At 36.3% G+C, this 21,931-nt stretch overlaps 1 protein-coding gene across 1 annotated transcript in view; it reads right to left on the bottom strand.

Annotated features, from left to right (window-relative positions):
* Positions 1–455: 455 nt before the first annotated feature.
* KYNU (kynureninase) overlaps positions 456–21,931 on the bottom strand; it is a 115,863-nt gene continuing 94,387 nt past the window's right edge. Inside the window, exons 11-14 of the mRNA XM_039250734.1 lie at positions 12,014–12,066; positions 9,330–9,415; positions 2,944–3,174; positions 456–801 (exon numbers count right to left, since the gene is read on the bottom strand). Coding sequence (XP_039106665.1) covers positions 664–801; positions 2,944–3,174; positions 9,330–9,415; positions 12,014–12,066 — 508 coding nt within the window. The 3' untranslated portion in view covers positions 456–663. The remainder of the gene's footprint in view (positions 802–2,943; positions 3,175–9,329; positions 9,416–12,013; positions 12,067–21,931) is intronic.

Raw genomic sequence — 21,931 nt, 5'->3', positions numbered from 1 at the left:
GGTCAAGAGAAATTATAACAATCATTGATTGAAAATTGAAAAAATTCTTTTTTCATAGATGTTGAACTATGATAAAAATTTGTATATTATAATCAATAAAATAAGGCATAAACATATACATACTAGTATCTTATATTAAACATATTTCTTAGTGTGGAATGTGGCCAAAATATTTGAAAGCTACTACTCTAGAAAATGTATTTTCTGTTCCTTAGATGAGAGTTGGATGAAATATTGCAAAATCATACATATATCAGACTGTGAAATTACAGTGACTATAAGAAACTCTTTGGTAAATTAAAACTAAAGCAACATTTCTAAAATTGACACAAAAAATTGCACATATATTATGAAGTTGTCAGTCAAATTATAAATTAAATCAACATAAAGCATTCACTGACCATGAAATGTGACAGCTAGCTAAGACTGTATACATAATACTTGGACCAGTGAAAACTTTGATCCACCATGCATGGAAAAATTGGACAGACATGTGGATTCCTCAGGACCCCAGACCCTTAGAGATAATGTATCAGATTTTTCTGTAAACCATACAATTTATTGCCAGTTATGTGCAATAGGTTTTGAAAAGCTTTCAATTATTAAAATTAGAACAACGATAATAAAACAGCCATAGTAGCTTTTAGTATTACTTAAGTTGTTCTAAAGAACATTGGTATTTTTGGTTTCTGCAGAGTCAAGTGCAGAAGCAAGTATTTTGATAAACTTATAAACATCATGAAAAGAGTTGTAGAGAGGAACTGGAGCCACTCGGATGCCATCTGGTTCCCGCTTGTCACACTGTGGTGGAGAAAATAAAGCCACAGGAATGTTAGCACTTTTCACATAATGAAAATCTACATTCAAGATAAACCCACATAAAGCAATCATGCTGATTTCTCTAAAACTTAATATATAAGCATTTTGTTAATTTTATTAAGATGCAATATTTCCACATCATTTGAGCTCTCTTCTTAATAATAGTTAAAATATGAATGAATATCATAAGGATCCAAAGTGCTTTCCTGAAATCCACTCAGCAAACATCTTCTTGAACATCTAGTAAGTCATATATGCAATTTATCTGTGGGGGGACTGTAAGAGACTGGAGCCCTCAGGCACATTTAAATGAATGAGAACCTTAGGGGCATCTTGGGGACACAGTCGGTTAAGCTTAAGCGTCCAACTCTTGATCCTGGCCTGGGTCATGATCACATGGTTTGTGAACTCAAGCCCCACACTGGGCTCTGCACAGGATCTTGGGATTCTGTCTCTCCTTCTCTCTGCCCCTACCTCACTTGTGTTCTCTCTCTCTCAAAACAATGAAAACTTGAAATAATAAAAAAAATAATTCAAAAAATGAATGAGAACCTTAAAAATAAAAGTAGATAAGTAAATAAACAATCAAACAAATAAATAAATAAAAGGGAGTGCCTGGGTGGCTCAGTCAGTTGAGCATCTGACTCTTCATTTTGGCTCAGGCCATGATCTTAGAGTTTTGGGACTGAGCCCTGCATTGTATTCCCTGCTGAGTTTGGAGCCTGCTTAATATTCAATTCCCTCTCTCCTCTCACTCTCTTTCTGTGTCCCTTCCCCCATTTGTGCTCTCTCTCACTTTTTCTTTAAAATAAAATAAACAATTGAAAATGAAAAAAGAAATGAAAGAGAACCTCACTGACACCTGGAGCATTTTAGTCACTTATTTGTACATAATCCTCTAATCCCTAATCTCACAGGTAAGGAATAGGCTATATCCCTGAAATGTCATGAAACTGACCCAGATAATTTGGTCTAGCCTGAAGATCACTATGATCAACCTTTAAGAAACATTCACTAGGCTTAGACAATACAGTAAATTGTTTATTTGTTCTGGACCATTTAATTTCCATAACAACTTTTGGAGGTAAGCATTTTTGCACCCAAAATCCAGATGAGAAAATTCAGGACAATAGACACGAACAAACTTTCCCAAGGAGCACACAGCTTACAAATGCATTGGAACACCAATATATGGATTTGTGCCTCCAGGATCTGAGATAACCTCTCCTCAAGAGTTAGTGAGCCAGTCACTTGGGTTTCTCAGTCAGTTGAGGGTCTGATACTTGATTTCATCTCAGGTCATGATCCCAGGATCATGGCATCAAACCCTGCATCAGGCTAGGCTCCATGTTGAGCATGGAGTCTGCTTAAGTTTCTCTCTTTCCCTCTGCCCCCACTCACGCTCTTTCTTTCTCTCTAAAACAAAGCAATCAAACAAAAACAAAAAAACAAAGCAAAAAAAATAAGGATCACATGAGTGGAGCAATTTCTAAATTAGATGTTTACTGGATATAGATACAAGACCATCATTTTTCCTGAAATCACCCTATTAACATTTATTTTCTTTAAGAGAATAGAATGATCACTTAGACCCAAGGGTTAAAAAAATAATTTCATACAATGTTAACACCCTTGAGATGGATTTACAGCTCTTTTTTGATTAAAATGACAAGTTTGAAAGTGACTTGGCTCAATCAAACAACTAAATAAGACTGACTCTTTTCCTCCTCCTCCACTGTATTATGTTCTTTAATTCTAGTTATTCAATGAACATATATATTTGGGCTTTCACTACTAAAACCCAGTGAAAACATTTCCTAATTGACTACGATAAAATCATTTTTTTCTGCTCAAACCATAATAAAAAGAATGAATAAATTATGGAAAGCTGGTTCCTCATCCAAAATCTGTGGTTTCTTCCCTTTTATCTCTTTTATCAGAAATGACAGACCTCTATGTCCTTCAATTAACACAGTGATGCATGCTTAGTTGACACATAATGCATCCTCCCAAACTGACTCATGTGAAATAACAAGCAACAGTGAATTAACAAAAGAACCCAAAATTTACCCCAACATGCAACCCAGAGAGAAAACCTGGTAGCAAAGCAAGAGATATACTTACAACCACTCCTCGTTTTTCTAGTTCTTGGAATACATTTTTTATTGGAATAGAAAATGTTAGTGTTAGTTGGCAGCCACGATCCTCTATGCGGGATGGAGTAATTATGTTCACAAATGGTCTCTTGGTATCTGCTTTATCTTTGTTATAGTAATGGTTGATCATGAATTCCAGATAACCAGTTAGCAAAATAGATTTTCTCCTCAATGCTTTCATAGTCGCTTGCTTAAAGACCTACAGAATGAGAAACAATCAGATTAACAGTGTCTTCTTGATTTACAAAGAAGCAAAAGTTGACTGAAAATCATGTTAAAAAAGGAAATGCCTACTTTTGACCTTTCCAAAAACATCCTGTTTTACATCCTTTGTAAAAAACATATCTCTTTTAAATGCTTGGCCATTAAAAGCTAAATGCAAAGTTTCCATGACAGGAAAACTGTACAAATGTCATTTGAACAATACTTGCTAAAGAAGAAGAAAAAAGTATGGTAGTATAATGTTCCTTTACAGTTATTTTACATTAGCTCAGTATAATTAGTATAAGTAAAACATACCTCAATAAATGCATTTAAAGATCATGAAAGTCAAATCTTTTCCCCAAAATCATTTTACGCAATCATAATCAAGAAGACTTTTTTTCTATTCTGATAAAGTTTTTTAGTTCACACAAAAGCATAATAAGAGATAAACACTCATGTATATATGAAAGGCAGTGTTACCAATATTATTTATAATTGTCTACCCGATTCCTAAATCTCCCTAGCTTAACAGTAAGCAAACAGTTGTATAATAAAGTTGAGCTTTGTCAGCCAGGGAGGCAAACCATGTCAGATAATACATATATGTTAGTACTGATGCAGTTAGGTTCACTTCTCTGTCTCTCTTTATCTTTCTATCTCTCTTTTCTTCCCTCTCTCTTTCTTTTTTATCTTTCCTTCTTCTTTCATTATTTTCCCCCCTGCTAAACTCTAGCACTGCGGTGAAAATACTGCCATTTGCTGCCTGAAGTTTTTTATATTAAGATGAGTGACAAGTGCACACAATAACTGGTTTTGGAACATTAGAGGTCAGAACAGACATGCTTTTCTAGCTTATCTCTTAAGGTCAAGTAGAGTTTAAAAATATATCCTACATATAAGAACTGAATGAACTGCAAACAGAGTGCGATGCACTGGCATGCCACTTAATATCCCTTTTCTGTATCACGTTATGCCACAGAGCAAAGATAGGGTCACTCAGGGACATTTATGAAGACTGTATGAAGCTTGGAAAAATAGTTACTTCCGTATATACATGTGGTATGCGCGAGCAGGCATTCAAACCTGTTCTCAAACCATTTGGGCAAAGATTTCCGTGACCTATATTGCATGAAGGCTATGGATTTGGCTGAAGGAGACCAAGGGAGGTGCACTGAGGGTAACAGAATCCAAGGAAGAGAGGAGAAACAGGATAGAATGGTTTCCATCTCTCTCCCCCACCAGATAGCACAGACTATGGAAGAAATCGACTGCAAGTAGAGCTTGATGTCTTTTCAGAAAGTGTCTGAGGTCAGCAATACAAGCAATACTGCTTTGGGACTCAGTTAACCCTAGTTATGCTGAGTTTGAGAGGAGGCATCTCTTTGTTGCCTTGTGTAAAAGAAATGTAAGTAGATTCGCCCAAGGTGGACTCAAGGGCACACAGCCAAGTTTTGGATCAAGAGAGCCCGGATGAAGAACCACTTCTCATGAAGGGCAGGAGCAGGGACAGGCAAGGCACCACCCACATGTGGTGTCGTTGTCAGCACAGGAATAAAAGAATAGGAGAGACGTTTTCCCAATCTTCTCTTTGCACATTAAAAGTAATTTGAGGTAAATTTCATTTATAAATAATTCTGAAAAACTTTCTGGTTCTGTTATAAGCCCCATAAGATAACAGGTAAGAGCAATGTGCAAAGTACTACTTTTAATGATATTTCATTTGTATTTATAGGTTAGTAAGACTTGGGGGAAAATTATTTAAATTTATTGCTTTTTTTTAAGGAGAGTATGTTCTTGCAGATTTCTCCGATAACTCGAAACTGATGTTTTTTTGTTATGACAGTCTCAATTTTAACATACTGTTACTCTTTGATAATAAAATAAGTTTTAAGCATGAAACCATTTTCCATCATTAAACCACAGTAAAGTCAGCTTCATTGTGAGGCACTCAAAATCCTGTCAGAGGGTGTAAAGGTCTCTTCTGAGGCCTCACATAAAAAATTAAGAGAGGATAATAGGAGCTAACTAGAGAACAGAATAAATATCTTTTCTTTTTGGCTTCTCATTATTTCTATGCTTTCGGTATTGAGAAAGGATTATTTTTTAAATAAAAATGAAAACCATAGGTTAAAAATATTCAGCTTATAACAATTCCTGGCAGAGGTTCAACTACTTGGGTTATTTTTCTTACTAAGGAAAAAGAATACAAAGCTAGAAAAGTTAGCTAAGTTTAAACAGGAAAAAGAAGTATAGTATGACATTTTCAATTCTTGAAAAATTTTTTCTCTTAAATTCTTAAAATTGGCTGCCTAATAACTTTCTGAGGATATAGTACATTTCTTCTTACTTGATGTGAAATTAAATTTTTTAAATGTTTATTCACTTGAGAGAGAGAGAGAGAGAGAGAGAGAGAGAAAGCATATGAATGAGGGAGGGGAAGAGAGCGAGGGAGACACAGAATCTGAGGCAGTCTCCAGGCTCTGAGTTGTCAGCACAGAGCCCAATGCAGGGCTTGAACTCATGAAATGTGAGATCATGACCTGAGCCAAAGTTAGATGCTTAACTGACTGAGCCCTCCAGGTGCCCCACCTGAAGTGTATTTTAATTGAGCACTCTAATTTTATATTTTGGAGCCATTTATTTCACTATAAATTCATATACTAAAATGGTCTAAAAACTGTCTACTTACTGCATGCAAGTATGACCCTACAAAATACAATAGATGTATTTTTAATTTCAAGTTAGCAATTCAAAGATTGAGGAGACTTCTGAAATAATCTGGTCTAAACATCTTCATTTTAAAAATGAGACAAATGAATTCGAGAGCATATAGAATCAAGAGAAAGTTGTCACCTATCTAAGGTCACACTTGGTGCCCAGGTGAGGGATAGGGTATATGCCTCCTGGTTCCTACCCTGGTTTCTATTGATCCACATGTTTTTATTTGTAAAATTTGTACCATATTTTATCATATATATTTGTACCATTGTATTTGTACCATGTAAATATATAATACAAATGACTAAGAGCCACTAATATAAAGGACAGTTTGGAAATTAATAATAAGGTGCTATTTTTCATGTTATCAATCAACTGGATGCACATACAATTGTAAATAAAACATATTATTTTTTTAAAAAAATCATTGCATTGCAAAACTGAGATCATATCCATATATACTGATTGTTAAGTTTAGAATCTCTCCTCCAGTTGATATTTGACTATGTAGAATATTTTTTGAAAGAAAAGTAACTACAACAAAGAAAAGCACTGTAATTCATGCATCTACTTCTCTCATTGACTCAAATTTCAGTCACCTATCTCCTATAATGCAGTAACTTAAGCACAGTAGCAACATGATTACTGCAATGATGCTTATGCACATGGCATCTGGGGGGTAGACCATTTTAGCAGTTAGGTAAAGAATAAGAAGAATGGCATGCATTGTTTTGTAATGTCAGAATTTTGCAATTTATAATGGGGAGGAAGAATTTCAAAAACACTTTCTTCAACACAACATTTGATTACCTAATGACAATTTTGGTTAGAATGTAGCCTTAGCAGTAAATAACTTAAGTACAGTATTTCTTTCCTTTTTTTCTTCATTTTTTGTTTTTATTTATTTTGAATGACAGAGAGAGTATGAGCAGGGGTGGGGCAGAGAGAGAGGGAGAGAAAAAAATCCAATGCAGACTCCATACTTTCAGTGCAGAGCTCTGGCATGGGGCTCCATCTCATACACCCTGAGATCATGACCTGAGCTGAAATCGAGACTCAGACACTTACCCAACTGAGCCACCAAGCACCACTTACTTAAGATATTTCTAAGAGGCTCCAGGAAAATACTTATGTGATAAAAGAAGTACATATCCCACTCTTGTGGACTTTAGGGTCCTTTTGCTATTCGTTTAGATGTTAAAAAAAAATCAATCAATCTTCAGATTCCAGCTGAAAATTAAAACCTTGTCTAGGTTACTACAATACAGTGTAATAAGGTGATGAATACTTCTGAGCTTTTTATTATTCAAGCCTAGCCTAGGGGACCAGAGCAGGAAAATTGAGAATGTGACTTCTTTTCCATGGCAGAAGGGATAAATACTTGACACCAGCCCACTGTAGAAACATACCAAAGTTAGAGCATCTAAAAGAAAATTTCAAGATCTGGCCGAGAACTCATTTGCAAAGATAAGGAAAATCAGAGAACTTCAAGTACCAGTTCTTCCTAAGGCACACCTCTGTGCTTTTCCTATTGTAAGTCACCTTCTCCCTGATACATACTTGCAAAGTGAGAAAAACTGTGTATCATTTTAAAACGGTTTAACAGAAGTTTTCTCTGAATAGATATTATAAAAATAATTCAAATATCATTATCTGACTTGCTAAGCAGATTCTATCCCTTCTCACCCCCCCCCCCCAAAAAAAAGTTTAAAAAACTTTTTTTCCACTGGCTGAAAAATCTTGTTACTGGGTCTATTTTCAGTTAAAAAAAAAAAAAAATCTGCCAAAAAGTGAAAAAAACACAAGCTCCATCTAGTGGTCACACTGAGTAGATGTTCTTTAAATCCAGATGAAGTGAAACGAGTTGATTGCCACCGTCTAGAGGTAAAGTTCTATTAAAAAAAAGAACTTCACATTGCCATCCAGTGGCCAAAGTGAGAAACTGCTATGCGTGTTCACAGAATCCTAAAATTTAGGTTTAGAGATTTTGGAAGTCTTTATCTAGTCATTCATCCTAGAATACTCCACAATAAAATTTCATAAAATATCAAAAAACAGATGATTTTAAAAGACTTTAAGTTTAAAAAGTCAAATTCAGTTCTGAATAGCTATATATTTAAAAGCTCTGTTATAAAAACACATTTATCTAAAATATATTTTACTTTAATGCAAATATATAAAATATATTTACTTAATATGTATATTGATATTACTAATTATATAGCATATAATTATTTACAAGATGTATTTCCTTAAATAAATTTGGTTTCATTCTTTTTTACTTAATTTTTTTAATGTTTTATTTATTTTTGAGAGAGAGAGAGACAAAGACAGAGCATGTGAAGGGGAGGAGTAGAGACAGAAGAAGACAGAATCTAAAGCAGGCTCCAAGCTCTGAGTGGTCAGCCAAAGCCTGACGCGAGGCTCGAACTCATGAGCCATGAGATCATGACCTAAGCCAAAGTCAGACATTTAACCAACTGAACCACCCAGGTGCCCCCAATTTAGTCTCAATTTAGTCTAATTCTGAAATTAATACCCCAATAATTAATTTATATAGATATGGATATGAATAGAGTACAGATATAAGTGGACAAAGTAGGTATCTATATATCTACATAAAGAGAAGGAAAGGTAGATATAAATATCTGAAAACCAAATTGATTCTTTGGATATTATTATTTAGGATGAAACTAATTTTAACTAAAAATATGCATTTACTAAAAAATATATGTTGAGCCAGTATAATCAGTAGAGAGATTATACAAGAATATAATGGCATAGTCACTGCAACAAAAAGAAAGAAAGAAAGAAAGAAAGAAAGAAAGAAAGAAAGAAAGAAAGAAAGAAAGAAAGATGCATTTACCTCATGAGACAACCTTTCTCAATCTTTGATTTACTCTGCTTATTTGTATTCTTTTCCCTTAAAGTATGCCTTCCTATAGTTCTAGCACATGGTACTTTGTGAGTTCATTGACTTGCTGAATGAGAAGAGAGTCTCCAGTAATCCCAACAATGTCTGGCACATAATACTTTCTTAGTAAATAAATGTTGAATGAGTGAAATATCAAGAACTAAATATTGCACGCTTATTCTATCACAGAGAGACCAGAAGAAGATTAAACAATTTATTTAAGTTCACACAAATTCTAAGTGGAACTAAAAATATATATCCCCAGGTCGGTTCCAATTAACATTTATTAAGTGCCAACAACGTTTATTATGTGCCAAACACAGTGCTGGGGCTGGAGACATAAAATAAAAGATACAAATTAGCACAGTCACTGTCCCAAAGGAGAACACTGGCTTTTGACCATTGTTTATACATTGTAAACATTAATCTTGATCTTTAGCAGAGAAGGCCCTACAACATGTCACAGTCAGGTGAAAAAAAGGCAAAGATGTGGGCAGGTTGAAGCATAGATCACTTACCTCTAAACTAGCATGTAAGTAACAGACCAACAAAATGGGAGGATTTGAAATTCGAAATCCACCAACCCCAGGGATTAACTGCAGTTCTGAAAAATTAACATCATATCATTTTTATAGAATGTACCTGGAAAAGTGTCCTTTATGAATTTTTTATGACACTATAGTAGAGAGAAGAATGAGACTTAAAAACTTTTATTTCTAAGATTTCTGAGCCATTTATTTATTTATTTTTAAACATTTATCTATTTATTTATTTATTTATTTTTTAATGTTTTTTATTTATTTCTAGGAGAGACAGAGAGACAGCGTGAGCAGGGGAGGGTCAGAGAGAGAGGGAGTCACAGACTGAAACAGGCTCCAGGTTCTGAGCTGGCAGTCAGCACAGAGCCCGACGCGGGGCTCGAACCCACGAACCGCGAGATCGTGACCCAAGCGAAAGTCGGACGCTTAACCGACTAAGCCACCCAGGCGCCCCAACATTTATTTATTTTTAAGAGACAGAGAGAGACAGATCATGAGCAGGAGAGGGGCAGACAGAGAGGGACACACAGAATTGGAAGCAGGCTCCAGGATCTGAGCTGTTAGCACAGAGCCAGACATGGGGCTCGAACCCACGAACTGTGAGATCATGACCTGAGCCAAAGTCGGTCGCTCAACCAACTGAGCCACCCAGGCTCCCTGATTTCTGAGCTATTTAAAAGAAACTCTATGGATGTAAAGTATGGGCATATTTCCCCTTCACCTGCAAGGTCTGTCTCCCCGGCCCCACTTTCTTAGCAGCCTACGAAACACTAGAGCCCTTAGACATATAAAAATGACCTCTTGAGGAAGATTCTCTGGACCTCATTCTCTGTCCTTCCACACTCCCAAGCCAGCATTCCTTAATCTGCCCCATACTTTGCTTTTCTACTATGAAACCATATCAATGAGAGAAAAACATCAACATTTTAATGGTTTGTAATTGTAATGTCATCCAAAGCAGGAATGTGAATTAAATGATCTATGAAGGTGACTTCTAGCAGTAGGGTTATTAGGTCAAGTGGCTTCTCCTGGGGGGATAAAGGGCTTTTTAAAAAATGATCTGCCTAAGTATGATACATTTAAAAGGTAATTTATTAGCAGGTACATTCCAATTAGAATCAGTTAGATAGAGGGGCGCCTGGGTGGCTTAGTCGGTTAAGTGTCCGACTTTCGCTTAGGTCATGATCTCGCGGTTTGTGGGTTCGAGCCCCGCGTCGGGCTCTGTGCTGACTGCCAGCTCAGAGCCTGGAGCCTGTTTCAGTCTGTGACTCCCTCTCTCTCTGACCCTCCCCTGCTCACGCTGTCTCTCTCTATCCTAGAAATAAATAAAAATATTTAAAAAAAAAAAAAGAATCAGAATAGTAGCAAGGTAAGTCCAATAGCATTAAGACTGCTAGTTGGAGATCAAATTAAAGCTAAAACTGACTAAAGGAGCATTAGAATAGTCTAGGTTTTAGAGTTGCATCTAATCCAGGGCTCAACAAGCTATGCACTGAGGACCAAATCTGGCCCCTGACTTGTTTTTGTAAATAAAGTTCCACTGGAACATATAGCCACATTCATTCATTTATGTATGTCTATGACTGCGTTAGCACTACAATGGCAGAACTGAATATTTGTAAGAGACAGTGTAGCCCCAAAAGCTTAAAATATCTCATCTCTGGCCCTTCAGAGAGATACTTTGCCCACTCTCGATCTAGTCCAATTCTCTCATTTACTGGTAAGAAAAGCCATCACAGTGAGTGTAAGTAACTGACATAATAACAGAGCTAATTATTCCAGCAGCCAACATAAAAGACACGTTTCTTGATTTGACCGGAAGAGCCCACCTTGATCTTTTACATTTTGGTTTTTGCAAATATGAATATATTTAAACTAGTAACTTAGGTTAGTAGTAGTCTGAAGGATAAAGTTGAACTGAAAACTCACACAACATTATGAAGCTTTCTATATCCCACATGATTGAAGAAGGGAGTCACTCAGTAAAAATAAGTAGGGCAGTTTGGGAGAAACTTGCACGTGTTGAACTTTCATTTCTACCTACTGGGGTTCAACTGCCATTGTTTTTGTATGTGGCAAAAGCCAGGGAAGGAAGAAAAATTGGAAAAAGAGAGAGATAAAAGTGAACATTTATTAAATAGCAGTGCTTTGTGCTGCTTGACTTATAGCTTTGAACTTGTCTTACCCTCAAACCAAATCTTAAAATGGATATTATTATTCACATTACATATGCAAGAAGGAAAATAAAACAGAAAACAAAAAAATCCCAAGAAGTTATAATTTGTGCAGCATCACAAAACTATTGGGCAGCAAAGGAGAACTGTCACCCATGTTTCTCTGGGCCTGACTACAAGCCCAAAATTCCTTCCTGTCCTGACTGCCTGATGTTTTGGGTACTCGGGATTGATGAGATCAGAGTCCTGTACATTCCAATTCATTCCTACTTACCTCCCTACAAACGGATAGACTCAAAATCATGCTAAAATCTACAAGCACTTAGTCTTACACTCTGGAAATGTCATTTCTTATTTTAAGAATTCTCAGTGGCATTTTCAAAGTGCACTCTTCATGAAGCATGTATAGTACATACCATGCAAAGACAGATGAAAACTGAAATAAAGGTAAATTAAAATGACTTGTGAAGTGAAACTGAATGTACTTACTGTTATCCATCTTAAATCTGGTGCTGAGTTCATGGCCAAACCATCCCACTAACCTAAAACATAAATAAGAGCATTAAATATTTTGGTCTAAAAAAGTAACAGCAATTAATATAGTAACCTGGGGTCTGCATATGAAAGCCATTTGGGTTGTGATTCATCAAATATATAAGCATATATATGTTATATGATATCATAAGGCAATTAATATTTATAACCCTATCAAGAATGATAAAATCAATTTATTCATATAACTATATTATTTTTCTACAGTTAAATCATCTGAAAATCTATACTTAATGATATTTTCTTATTTAAAATAAAATAAATTGAACAAAAAATGTTGAGTGTTTTTATTAGGTTTTAAAACAAAGGTAAAAGCTCAAAATGACAAAGCAATTAATACAATAATATATTTTTCACAACAGGTTCCCTAAAGAGAAATGGTGTAAAAAAAACCAATTGTTATAAGTTTTTGAATAATTTCCTAGGGAAATTGACTGCTTTTACTTCTTTGTTAAAAATTTTTTGTAATGTTTTATTTATTTCTGAGAGAGAGAGAGAGAGAGGCAGCGTGAGCAGGAGAGGGTCAGTGAGAGAGGGAGACACAGAATCTGAAACAGGCTTCAGGCTCTGAGCTAGCTGTAAGCACAGAGCCCGATGCAGGGCTCGAACCCATGAACCATGAGATCATGACCTGAGCTGAAGTCAGACGCTTAACCGACTAAGCCACTCAGGCGCCCCTACTTCATTTTTTTTTAAGTGAGAAATAAATTAGAAAAATTATATACATGTATTTGTGTGTGTACAGTAAAGGAAAAGAATTATAAAACAATTTAAAGAAAATATAAAGTTTGGGAAACATGAATTCAATATTTCTGATAATCTCTTCTCCTTAAATAAATTTTTAGGTTTTTTAAGTTTATTTATTTATTTGAGACAGAGAAAGAGAAAGAGAGAAAGCAAGCTGCAAGCACAGGCAAGTGAGCAGGGAAGGGGCAGAGAGGGAGGGAGGAAGAGAATCCCAAGCAGGCTCCTCGCTGTCAGTGCAGAGCCCATGGCTCAGTCTCATCAATTGTGAGATCATGACCTGAATCTAGATCAAGTCAGACACTTAACTGACAGAGTCACCCAGGTGCCCCAATAAAGTTTTGGTTTTAATGCTGCAAAAAAAAAATTCCATGTCATTTTGTTAGAATTGGGCAAAATATTTTTTTTTAATATTTTTTAATTATTTCTGAGAGAGAGAGAGACAGCGTGAGCAGGGGAGGGTCAGAGAGAGAGGGAGACACAGAATCTGAAACAGGCTCCAGACTCTGAGCTGGCTGTCAGCACAGAGCCCGATGAGGGCCTCAAACCCACGAACTGTGAGATCATGACCTGAGCCAAAGTCAGACGCTCCAGCGACTGAGCCACACAGGTGCCCCAAAATATTTTTAAGTTTAGAGAAAACATGAGTAAAAATAATAAATTTTGAAATAGAAGACTATAATGGCTAATATTCCATGTATTATTCTATTAGCATGTTATAAAATTCACAAAATGATTGTGCACAAGAATACTGAGAGAAGCATCAAGGAGACAAATGGAACATGAGAGAAAATATAAAAAAAAAATAGCCCTCAGATCATGTAACAATTTAAAATAAGTGATAACTGGAGAGGAGTCAACACGGCAGAAAAGTAGGGGACTGAAGTTCCCTCATCCCTCAAACACAGCAGCACTGAGGCCAGAAGACAGAATTCCAGGAATCCAGACTACAGAGTGACAGAAACATCTCCAGGGACCCACAAGGACAACTTGGCAGGCCACAGGTACATGACTGCAAATTTTGAGAGATGAAATGAGTGGTGTAGGCACAGAGGGGAGGAATCCCCTTCTGTGGAGAGGCAAAAGGAAGAGAGGCTGTGGAAGTGTAGGATTGTATTTGGACAAGAGAAAAACCGTGGACCAGGGAATGGAAAAAAAAGGAGAAAGAACCAATTTTTAATTGGATCTCTGGTTGTGGGTCTTTCTCCAGACTGAGGCCTGTTGTCCTTTATATGCATCAGAAGGGGAGGGGGAGCCAGCCCTGGGCTCTGTAGTCAGCTCGGAGGGTCAGTTGGAGACAGCAGTTCCCTCCCTTGAGTGCTGTGGGAAGAAGATAATAGCTTCCAAGAACAAAAGACTCTGCAGGCACCCACCAGCCAGAGGCCCTTTGTCAGCTGGGCAGAGTGGCACTACCCCTAGAACCAGGGAGGGTGGGTGGAGCCAGCTCCTTTAAGACATCACGGTTTGAATTTCAGCCAAGCACCAGGGAGGAGCCGGAGACTGTGGACCAGGACATAGAGGCTGGCTCATGCCTGTGTGGGACTGTGAGGATGGCCTGAACAGAAGGGTTTGGGACACCTGGTTCGGGGAGGAGAGACTGGGGTGTCACTATTTTTCTCCTTGTCACCAATGAGGTGGGGCTTCAGGGAGCAGGACATTGGACCCACAGTGGAGGCAGGACCCACTTACATCAAACCCTGCCCCTCTGTGCCTGGTAACTGCAAATCTATCAGAGCAAGATTGACAATGACCAAACCAGAGGGTACCTCCTCCAGATCAGTGCAGCCATCGGTTCCAAGGCAGCATCAGATGTCAGTCCAGCTTTTTTTCATTTTCTGATTTGATTCTTGGTTATTTCTAACTATTTTCTTTTCTTCTTTTCTTCCTCTTATTACTTTCCTTCTCTATTCTGGTTGCTGGTTTGTTCAAGCAGACATTTTTAATCTATTCTTTTTACACCTTTTCTGTATCTCCTTCTTTATTTTCCTCTCTCTCTCTCTCTCTCTCTGGATTAAGCCATATAGTTTCTCTGATTCTCTGCCTGGTCAATTTTTTTTCTTCTTTTCATTTTCCCTAATCCTGTCATTTCTATCTTTGTATGGGATAGGGCTTCTTCCACCATCTCCCCTTTTTAATTTTTTCCAGGGTAGGGAGCACCTGGGTGGCTCAGTTAGTTAAGCATCCCAACTTTGGCTCAGGTCAAGATCTCTCAGTTTGTATGTTCAAGCCCCATGTCGGGGTCCATCCTGATAGCTCAGAACCTGGAGCCTGCTTCAAATTCTGTGTCTCCCTCTCTGTCTACTCCTCCCCTACTCATGCTCTGTCTCTCAAAAGTAAATAAATGTTAATGTTTTTTTTATTTTTTTTGAGAGTTACTTCGATGAACAAATCAAAGCACGTGTGTTGGAAGGTCCAAACCACCACTGCAAGTAGAGGATAAAGCTACCAGAGTCACAACAGGAAGTATCCAGCACACTCCAAAAACACCTCCCAAAAGGCCAGGGTCTGGAGAGTGTATGACCTCTTTTTAATATAGAAGTGGTTACAGGTGTAGGACACAAAACAAGCTATTAAAACACATAAAGGACAGAAAACTAGCCAAAATGATGAAGTGGAAGAAATCTCCAGGAATAATGGAGAATATTTCTCAAGAGGAATTCCAGGAAGAAAGGACAGCTAGAGAATTGCTCAAAACAGATATAAACAATATATCTGATCAAGAATTTAGAATAATAGCTGGGGTTTGAGAAGAGCACAGAAGACAGCAGGCTTTTGCTTCAGAGATCGAGGAACTAATAAATAAATCACAGTGAATTAAGAAATGCTGTAAATGAAGTGCAAAATAAACTAGATGCAGTGACAGCAAGGATGGAGGAAGCAGAGGGGAGAATAAGTGAAATAGAAAATAAAATTATGGAAAAAGATGAAGCCATGAAAACGAGAGATAAGAAAATACTGGACTACGAGAGGAGAATTAGAGAACTAAGTGATTCAATGAAACATAATAATAGCCATATCATAGAAGTTCCAGAAGAAAAGAGAGAAAAGGGGGCAGAAGTTTCACTTCAAGAAATTATAGCTGAGAACTTGCCTAATCTGGGGAAGGAAGCAAACATTCAAACCCAGGAGACACAGAGAATTCCCTTCATATTCAACAAAAATAGGTCTTCACCAAGGCATATGATAGTGAAACTGGCAAAATACAAAGATAAAGAGAGAATTCTGAAAGCAGCTAGGAAAAATGGGCCTTAATCTACAAGCATGGATACACAAGGGTAGTAGCAGACTTGTCCACTGAAACTTGGCCAGCCAGAAGGGAGTGGCAGGAAATATTCAATGTGCTGAATAGAAAAAATATGCAGCCAAGAATCCTTTAACCAGCAAGGCTGTCATTCAGAATAGAAGGAGAGGTAAAGGTTTTCCCAGACAAACAGAAACTAAAGGAGTTCATGACCACTAAACCAGAGCTGCAAGAGATCCTAAGGGAGACTTCGTGAGTGGAATGTTGCAACAACTACAAAGGACCAGAGACACCACCATAAGCATGAAACCTACAGGTAACACAATTACACTAAATCCATATCTTTCAATAATCATTGAATGTAAAAGGACTAAATGCCCAATCAAAAGACATTCAGTATCAGAATGGATTAAAAAAAAAGAAAAAGCAAGATCCATCTATATGCTGTCTACAAGACACTCATTTTAGACCTGAGGACACCTTCAGATTGAAAGTGAGTGGGTAGAGAAGCATCTATTATGCTACTGGAAGTCAAAAGAAAGCTAGAGTAGCAATACTTATATCAGACAAACTAGATTTTAAACTACAGGCTGTAACAAGAGATGAAGAAGGGCATTATATCATAATTATGGCCACTATCCATCAAGAAGAGCTAACAATTGTAAATGTTTAGACCCCCAACTTGGAGTACCCAAATATATAAATCAAGTAATTACAAAGATAAGCAATCTTATTGCTAAGAATACAGTAATTGCAGGTACTTTAATACCCTACTTATAGCAATGGACAGATCATCTAGGGAGAAAATCAATAAAGAAACAAAGGCTTGAAGAATACACTGGACCAGACAGACTTGACAGATATATTCAGAACTTTTCAACCTAAAGCAGAATACCCAATTCTTCTTGAGTGTACGTGGAACATTCTCCAAGGTAGGTCACATATTGGGTCACAAAATAGCCCTCAATAAATATAAAAGAACTGAGATCATACCATGCATATTTTCAGATCACAATGCTATGAAACTTGAAATCAATGACAAAAAATTTGGAAAGCCTCCAAATGCATGTAGGTTAAAGAAATTCCTACCAAGAATGAATGGGTCAACCAGGAAACTAAAGAAGAAAGTAAAAAATATATGGAAGCAATGAAAATGGAAACACAACAACCCAAACCCTTTGGGATGCAGCAAAGACAGTCCTAAGAGGAAAATACATTGCAATCCAGCCCTATCTTATCCCAAATACAAAGCCTAATTGCATATCTAAAGGAACTAGAAGCAGAACAGCAAAGAAAGCCCAAAGTGAACAGAAGAAGAGAAATAATAAAGATTAGAGCAGACATAAACAGTATAGAATCTAAAAAACCAAACAGTAGACTAGATCAATGAATGCAAGAGCTGGTATTATTTTTGAAAAAATAAATAAAATTGATAAAACCCTAGCCAGACTTCTCAAAAAGAAAGAGAGAGAACCAAAATAGATAAAATCATGAATGAAAGAGGCGATCACAATCACTATCCAGAAATACAAAAAAATTAGAGAATACTATGAAAAATTATATGCCAACAAACTGGACAATCTGGAAAAAATGGAAAAATTCTTAGATACCCACGTACTACGAGATCTCAAGGACGAATAGAAATTTTGAACAAACCCATAACCAGTGAAGAAATTGAATCAATTATCAAATATCTCCCAACAAATAAGAGTTCTGGGTCAGATGGCTTCCCTGGGGAATTCTGCCAGATATTTAAAAAGGAGTTAATATTTATTCTTCTAAAGCTATTCCAAAAAATAGAAATAGAAGAAAAGTTTCCGGACTCATTCTATGAAGCCAACATTACTTTGATTCTCAAGCCAGAGATCCCACTAAAAAGGAGAATTAGAGGCCACTATCCCCAATGAACATGGATGCAAAAATTCTCAACAAGATACTAGCATATCACATTCCACAGCACATTAAAAGAATTATTCACCATGATCAAGCGGGCTTCACTCCTGGGCTGAGGCCTTGTCAATATTCACAAATCAATTAATGTAATACATCACATTAATAGAAGGAAGGATAAGAACCATATGATCCTGTCAATAGATGCAGAAAAAGCATTTGACAAAATACAGCATCCTTTATTAGTAAAAACCCTCAAGAAAGTTGGCATAAGAGGAACATCATTAACATCATAAAAGCCATATTTGAAAAGTCCACAGCTAACATCATCCTTAATGGGGAAAAACTGAGAGCTTTACCCCTGAGATCAGGAACACGACAGGGACGCCCACTCTTACCACTGTTGTTTAACATAGTGCTGGAAGTCCTAGCATCAGCCATCAGACAACAAAAGGAAATCAAAGGTATCAGAATTGGCAAAGATGAAGTCAAACTTTCACTTTTCCCAGACATGATACTCTACATGGAAAAACTGAAAGACTCCACCAAAAAGCTGCTAGAACTGATACATGAATTCAGCAAAGTTGCCAGATACAAAATCAATGTACAGAAATAAATTGCATTTATATACACCAATAATGAAGCAACAGAAAGAGAAATCAGGAAATCAATCCCATTTACAATTGCACCGAACACCATAAAATACCTAGGAGTAAACCTGACCAAAGATGTAAAAGATCTGTATGCTGAAAACTATAGAAAACTTATGAAATAAATTGAAGGAGGCACAAAGAAATAGAAAAACATTCCATGTTATAGATTGGAAGAACAAATGTTGTTAAAATATCAATACTACCCAAAGCAATCTACACATTCAATGCAATCCCAATCAGAATTGCACTGGTATTCTTCTCAGAATTAGAACAAACAGTCCTAACATTTGTATGGGACCAGGAAAGACTCAATGTTTATAGCAGCACTTTCAATAATAGCCAAATTATTGAAAGAGCCCAAATGTCCATCAACAAAGAATGAATAAAGAAGATGTGGTTTATATATACAATGGAATGCTACTTGGTAATGAGAAAAAAATGAAATCTTGCCATTTGCAACAGCATGGATAGAACTGGAGGGCATTATGCTAAGTGAAATAAGCCAGTCAAACACAGATATCATATGCTGGCACTCATATGCGGAATTTGAGAAACATAACAGAAGACCATGGGGGAAGGGTCGGGGAAAAAATAAGTTCCAACAGAGAGGTGGGTAAACCATAAAAGACCCTTAAATACAAAGAACAAACTGAGGGTTGATTGGTGGTGGGAGAAGGGAAAATGGGTGATGGGCATTGAGGAGGGCACTTGTTGACATGAGCACTGGGTGTCATATGTAAGCGATGAATCATGGGACTCTATTCCCGAAGCCAAGAGCACACTGTATACACTGTATGTTAGCCAACTTGACATTAAATTATATTTATAAATAAATAATAAAATGAGTGATAATTGTTACATTTCAAAATAATGCAAGGATGAAGAAAAAGATATCCCCATATTTATATGGTTTTCAAAAGAAAAATTTTTTTACTTTAAAAACAAAAGAACATGTAGAAGGAAATACCAATAGGTTTGTAAACATTTAAAATTTTGTACTGAAAGGACAGATAAAATTAAAAGGCAAACCAAAGATGGGGAGAAGGCTGCTACTTGCCATGTATGAGTTTTCATCAAGTTGTTTTTTTGTTTTTTGTTTTTTGCCAGAGAAAGGGCACTGCCCCCAGAGCTACCCAGACATAGAGGATGAACAGGGCATTATAAAAGCAGAAATACAAATGTACCACAAATTCAGGGAGAAAAACTTAATCTTTGTAATGATTTTTAAAATGTGAAATAACATTAAGATGAGACTGTCCAAGGGGTGCCTAGGTGGCTCATTCGGTTAAGTGTCTGACTTCGGCTCATGACATGATCTCACGGTTCCTGAATTTCAGCCCTGCATCGGGCTCTGTGCTGACAGCTTGGAGCCTGGAGCCTGCTTCGGATTCTGTGTCTCCCTCTCTCTCCACTCCTTCCCTGCTCATACTCTGTCTCTCCCTCTCTTTCTCTTTCTCTCAAAAATAAATAAACATTTTTAAAAATTAAAAAAAAAAAAAAGATGAGGCCGTATGAACTCCATATACCAAATTGGCAAAGTCATTCAAAAAGTATGATGCCTATTTTCACCAAGGATTCAAAGAAAAGTAAGTTGTTTGTCTAATCATGAGAATAATAAGTAATAAAACATTTCTGGGGTACAATTTAAAAACATATGTGAAAAATATGTAGAATTTCATGTCCCAGGACTTTTGTTCTTTCCAATTTATTCAAAGGACTATTTGGATCATATAACTGAAGTATGCTAAAATTTATGTACTCAGACAATGAGCACAATACAATTTACAGTGTCAAAACACCTAAATATCTTGGAATAGAGAGTTAATAACATGAATTATACTACTGTCGTACAATGGAATACTATTGAATCCATTATAAAATTCCTACTTGAAAGAATATGTATTCAAAACGTATAAAGTGGAGACCACAATATTTAGAATATTATTCCAATTTTAGAGAATATATTAAAAAACAACAATGATAAAATATAATGTATGCACTGATATGTAATTCTGGCCAAGATGTTAAGATTTTTATTTTCTGTTTTATTTGGACTTATGTTTTTCAGAATTTTCTACAGGCATATATTGTTATTGCATCAGAGAAAAACTATAATTATATATTCAATCTATATTTATTAGTTCAAACTTTTTTAAATTCTAAAAATTAGCTTATTTTGTACATTAGATATATACCTATATATATATATACATACATATATTTTTCTACGTATATGTAACATATACTTATAGTCAGCAAAGATTAATTATGTAAGATAACTAATGCTTTTACCCTACCACTTAAAAATATCATATGGCTTCTTTTTACTTGAAAGGACACATCCATAGCCTATTAGTCCAAGCTTAACTTTCAAACATTATTTCTAATATTTCTGTCTGATTTCAAATGATTCATCCTCAAACTTTATGAAACACCTCTTCCCACCTCACCCCAACATCACCTCAACACCACATTTTTTTTGCCGGAAATGCTGACATGGGTAGAAGCTGTGTAGGAGCAATGAAAGAAAAGAATCAGGGCCAAGCAGTGAAAGCCCAAGGGATATAATACCTGCGGAAGTTCCAGTAAAAACATACTTTCTGATGTGAAGGCAAGGTTTTCTTATTTTAATCTCAAAAGCTATACCCTTGATAAAATCATAGGTAAAGTACAGGGGTCAGCAGGATTACTTTTAGAATGGCTGCTATATTTAAAAAGAAAAGAAGAGAAAGGATTTTTATATAAAGAAACAAGAGGAGCTCTAATAGTTGGAAGTAGTCAGAGAAGAAGATACCTGAGAGGCTACCCTGGCTCCTTACCTAACTTCCAGTTTAGTCATCTCCCCAGATTGCTGACCCAGGAAAATTCAACCCATTTACTGCGGAGCAGTATGAAAAGGAACTGGATATTGCACTGTCACAAAGATTTTACATGAAACATGTAAAAAGAGAAAAATCTACCCACAGATTAAGAAAAACATGCACCAGGAAAATGTTGCCAGAAAGCTGAAGAAAATGTAAAACAAGTGAGTAAATAAATAAAACAGTAGCAACTGAATGAAGAAATATTCCATATGATGGAAAAATGCCAAGTAGAAATGCAGAAATAGATTGATATACCTTGACAATAGGAGGGATAACTTGCAGAAATCAAGAAAAATTCAAAAAAGAAAAATAAAAGACTTAAAAGAAATATAAAAAGAATTTGGAAAGAATGCAAGGAAGCTAATAAGCTCAGGAAAAGACAGTAATGGTCAGAAAAATAAACTGTGAGAAAAATTAAACTCTATGAGAAAAATAAATAAAATGAAAAAGAAAAAAAAAGAAA

The sequence above is a fragment of the Hyaena hyaena genome, unplaced genomic scaffold, assembly GCF_003009895.1.
Source record: "Hyaena hyaena isolate Hyena2069 unplaced genomic scaffold, ASM300989v1 scaffold_381, whole genome shotgun sequence".
Classification (NCBI taxonomy): Eukaryota; Metazoa; Chordata; class Mammalia; order Carnivora; family Hyaenidae; genus Hyaena; species Hyaena hyaena.
This window is presented reverse-complemented; position numbering and strand designations above follow the sequence as displayed.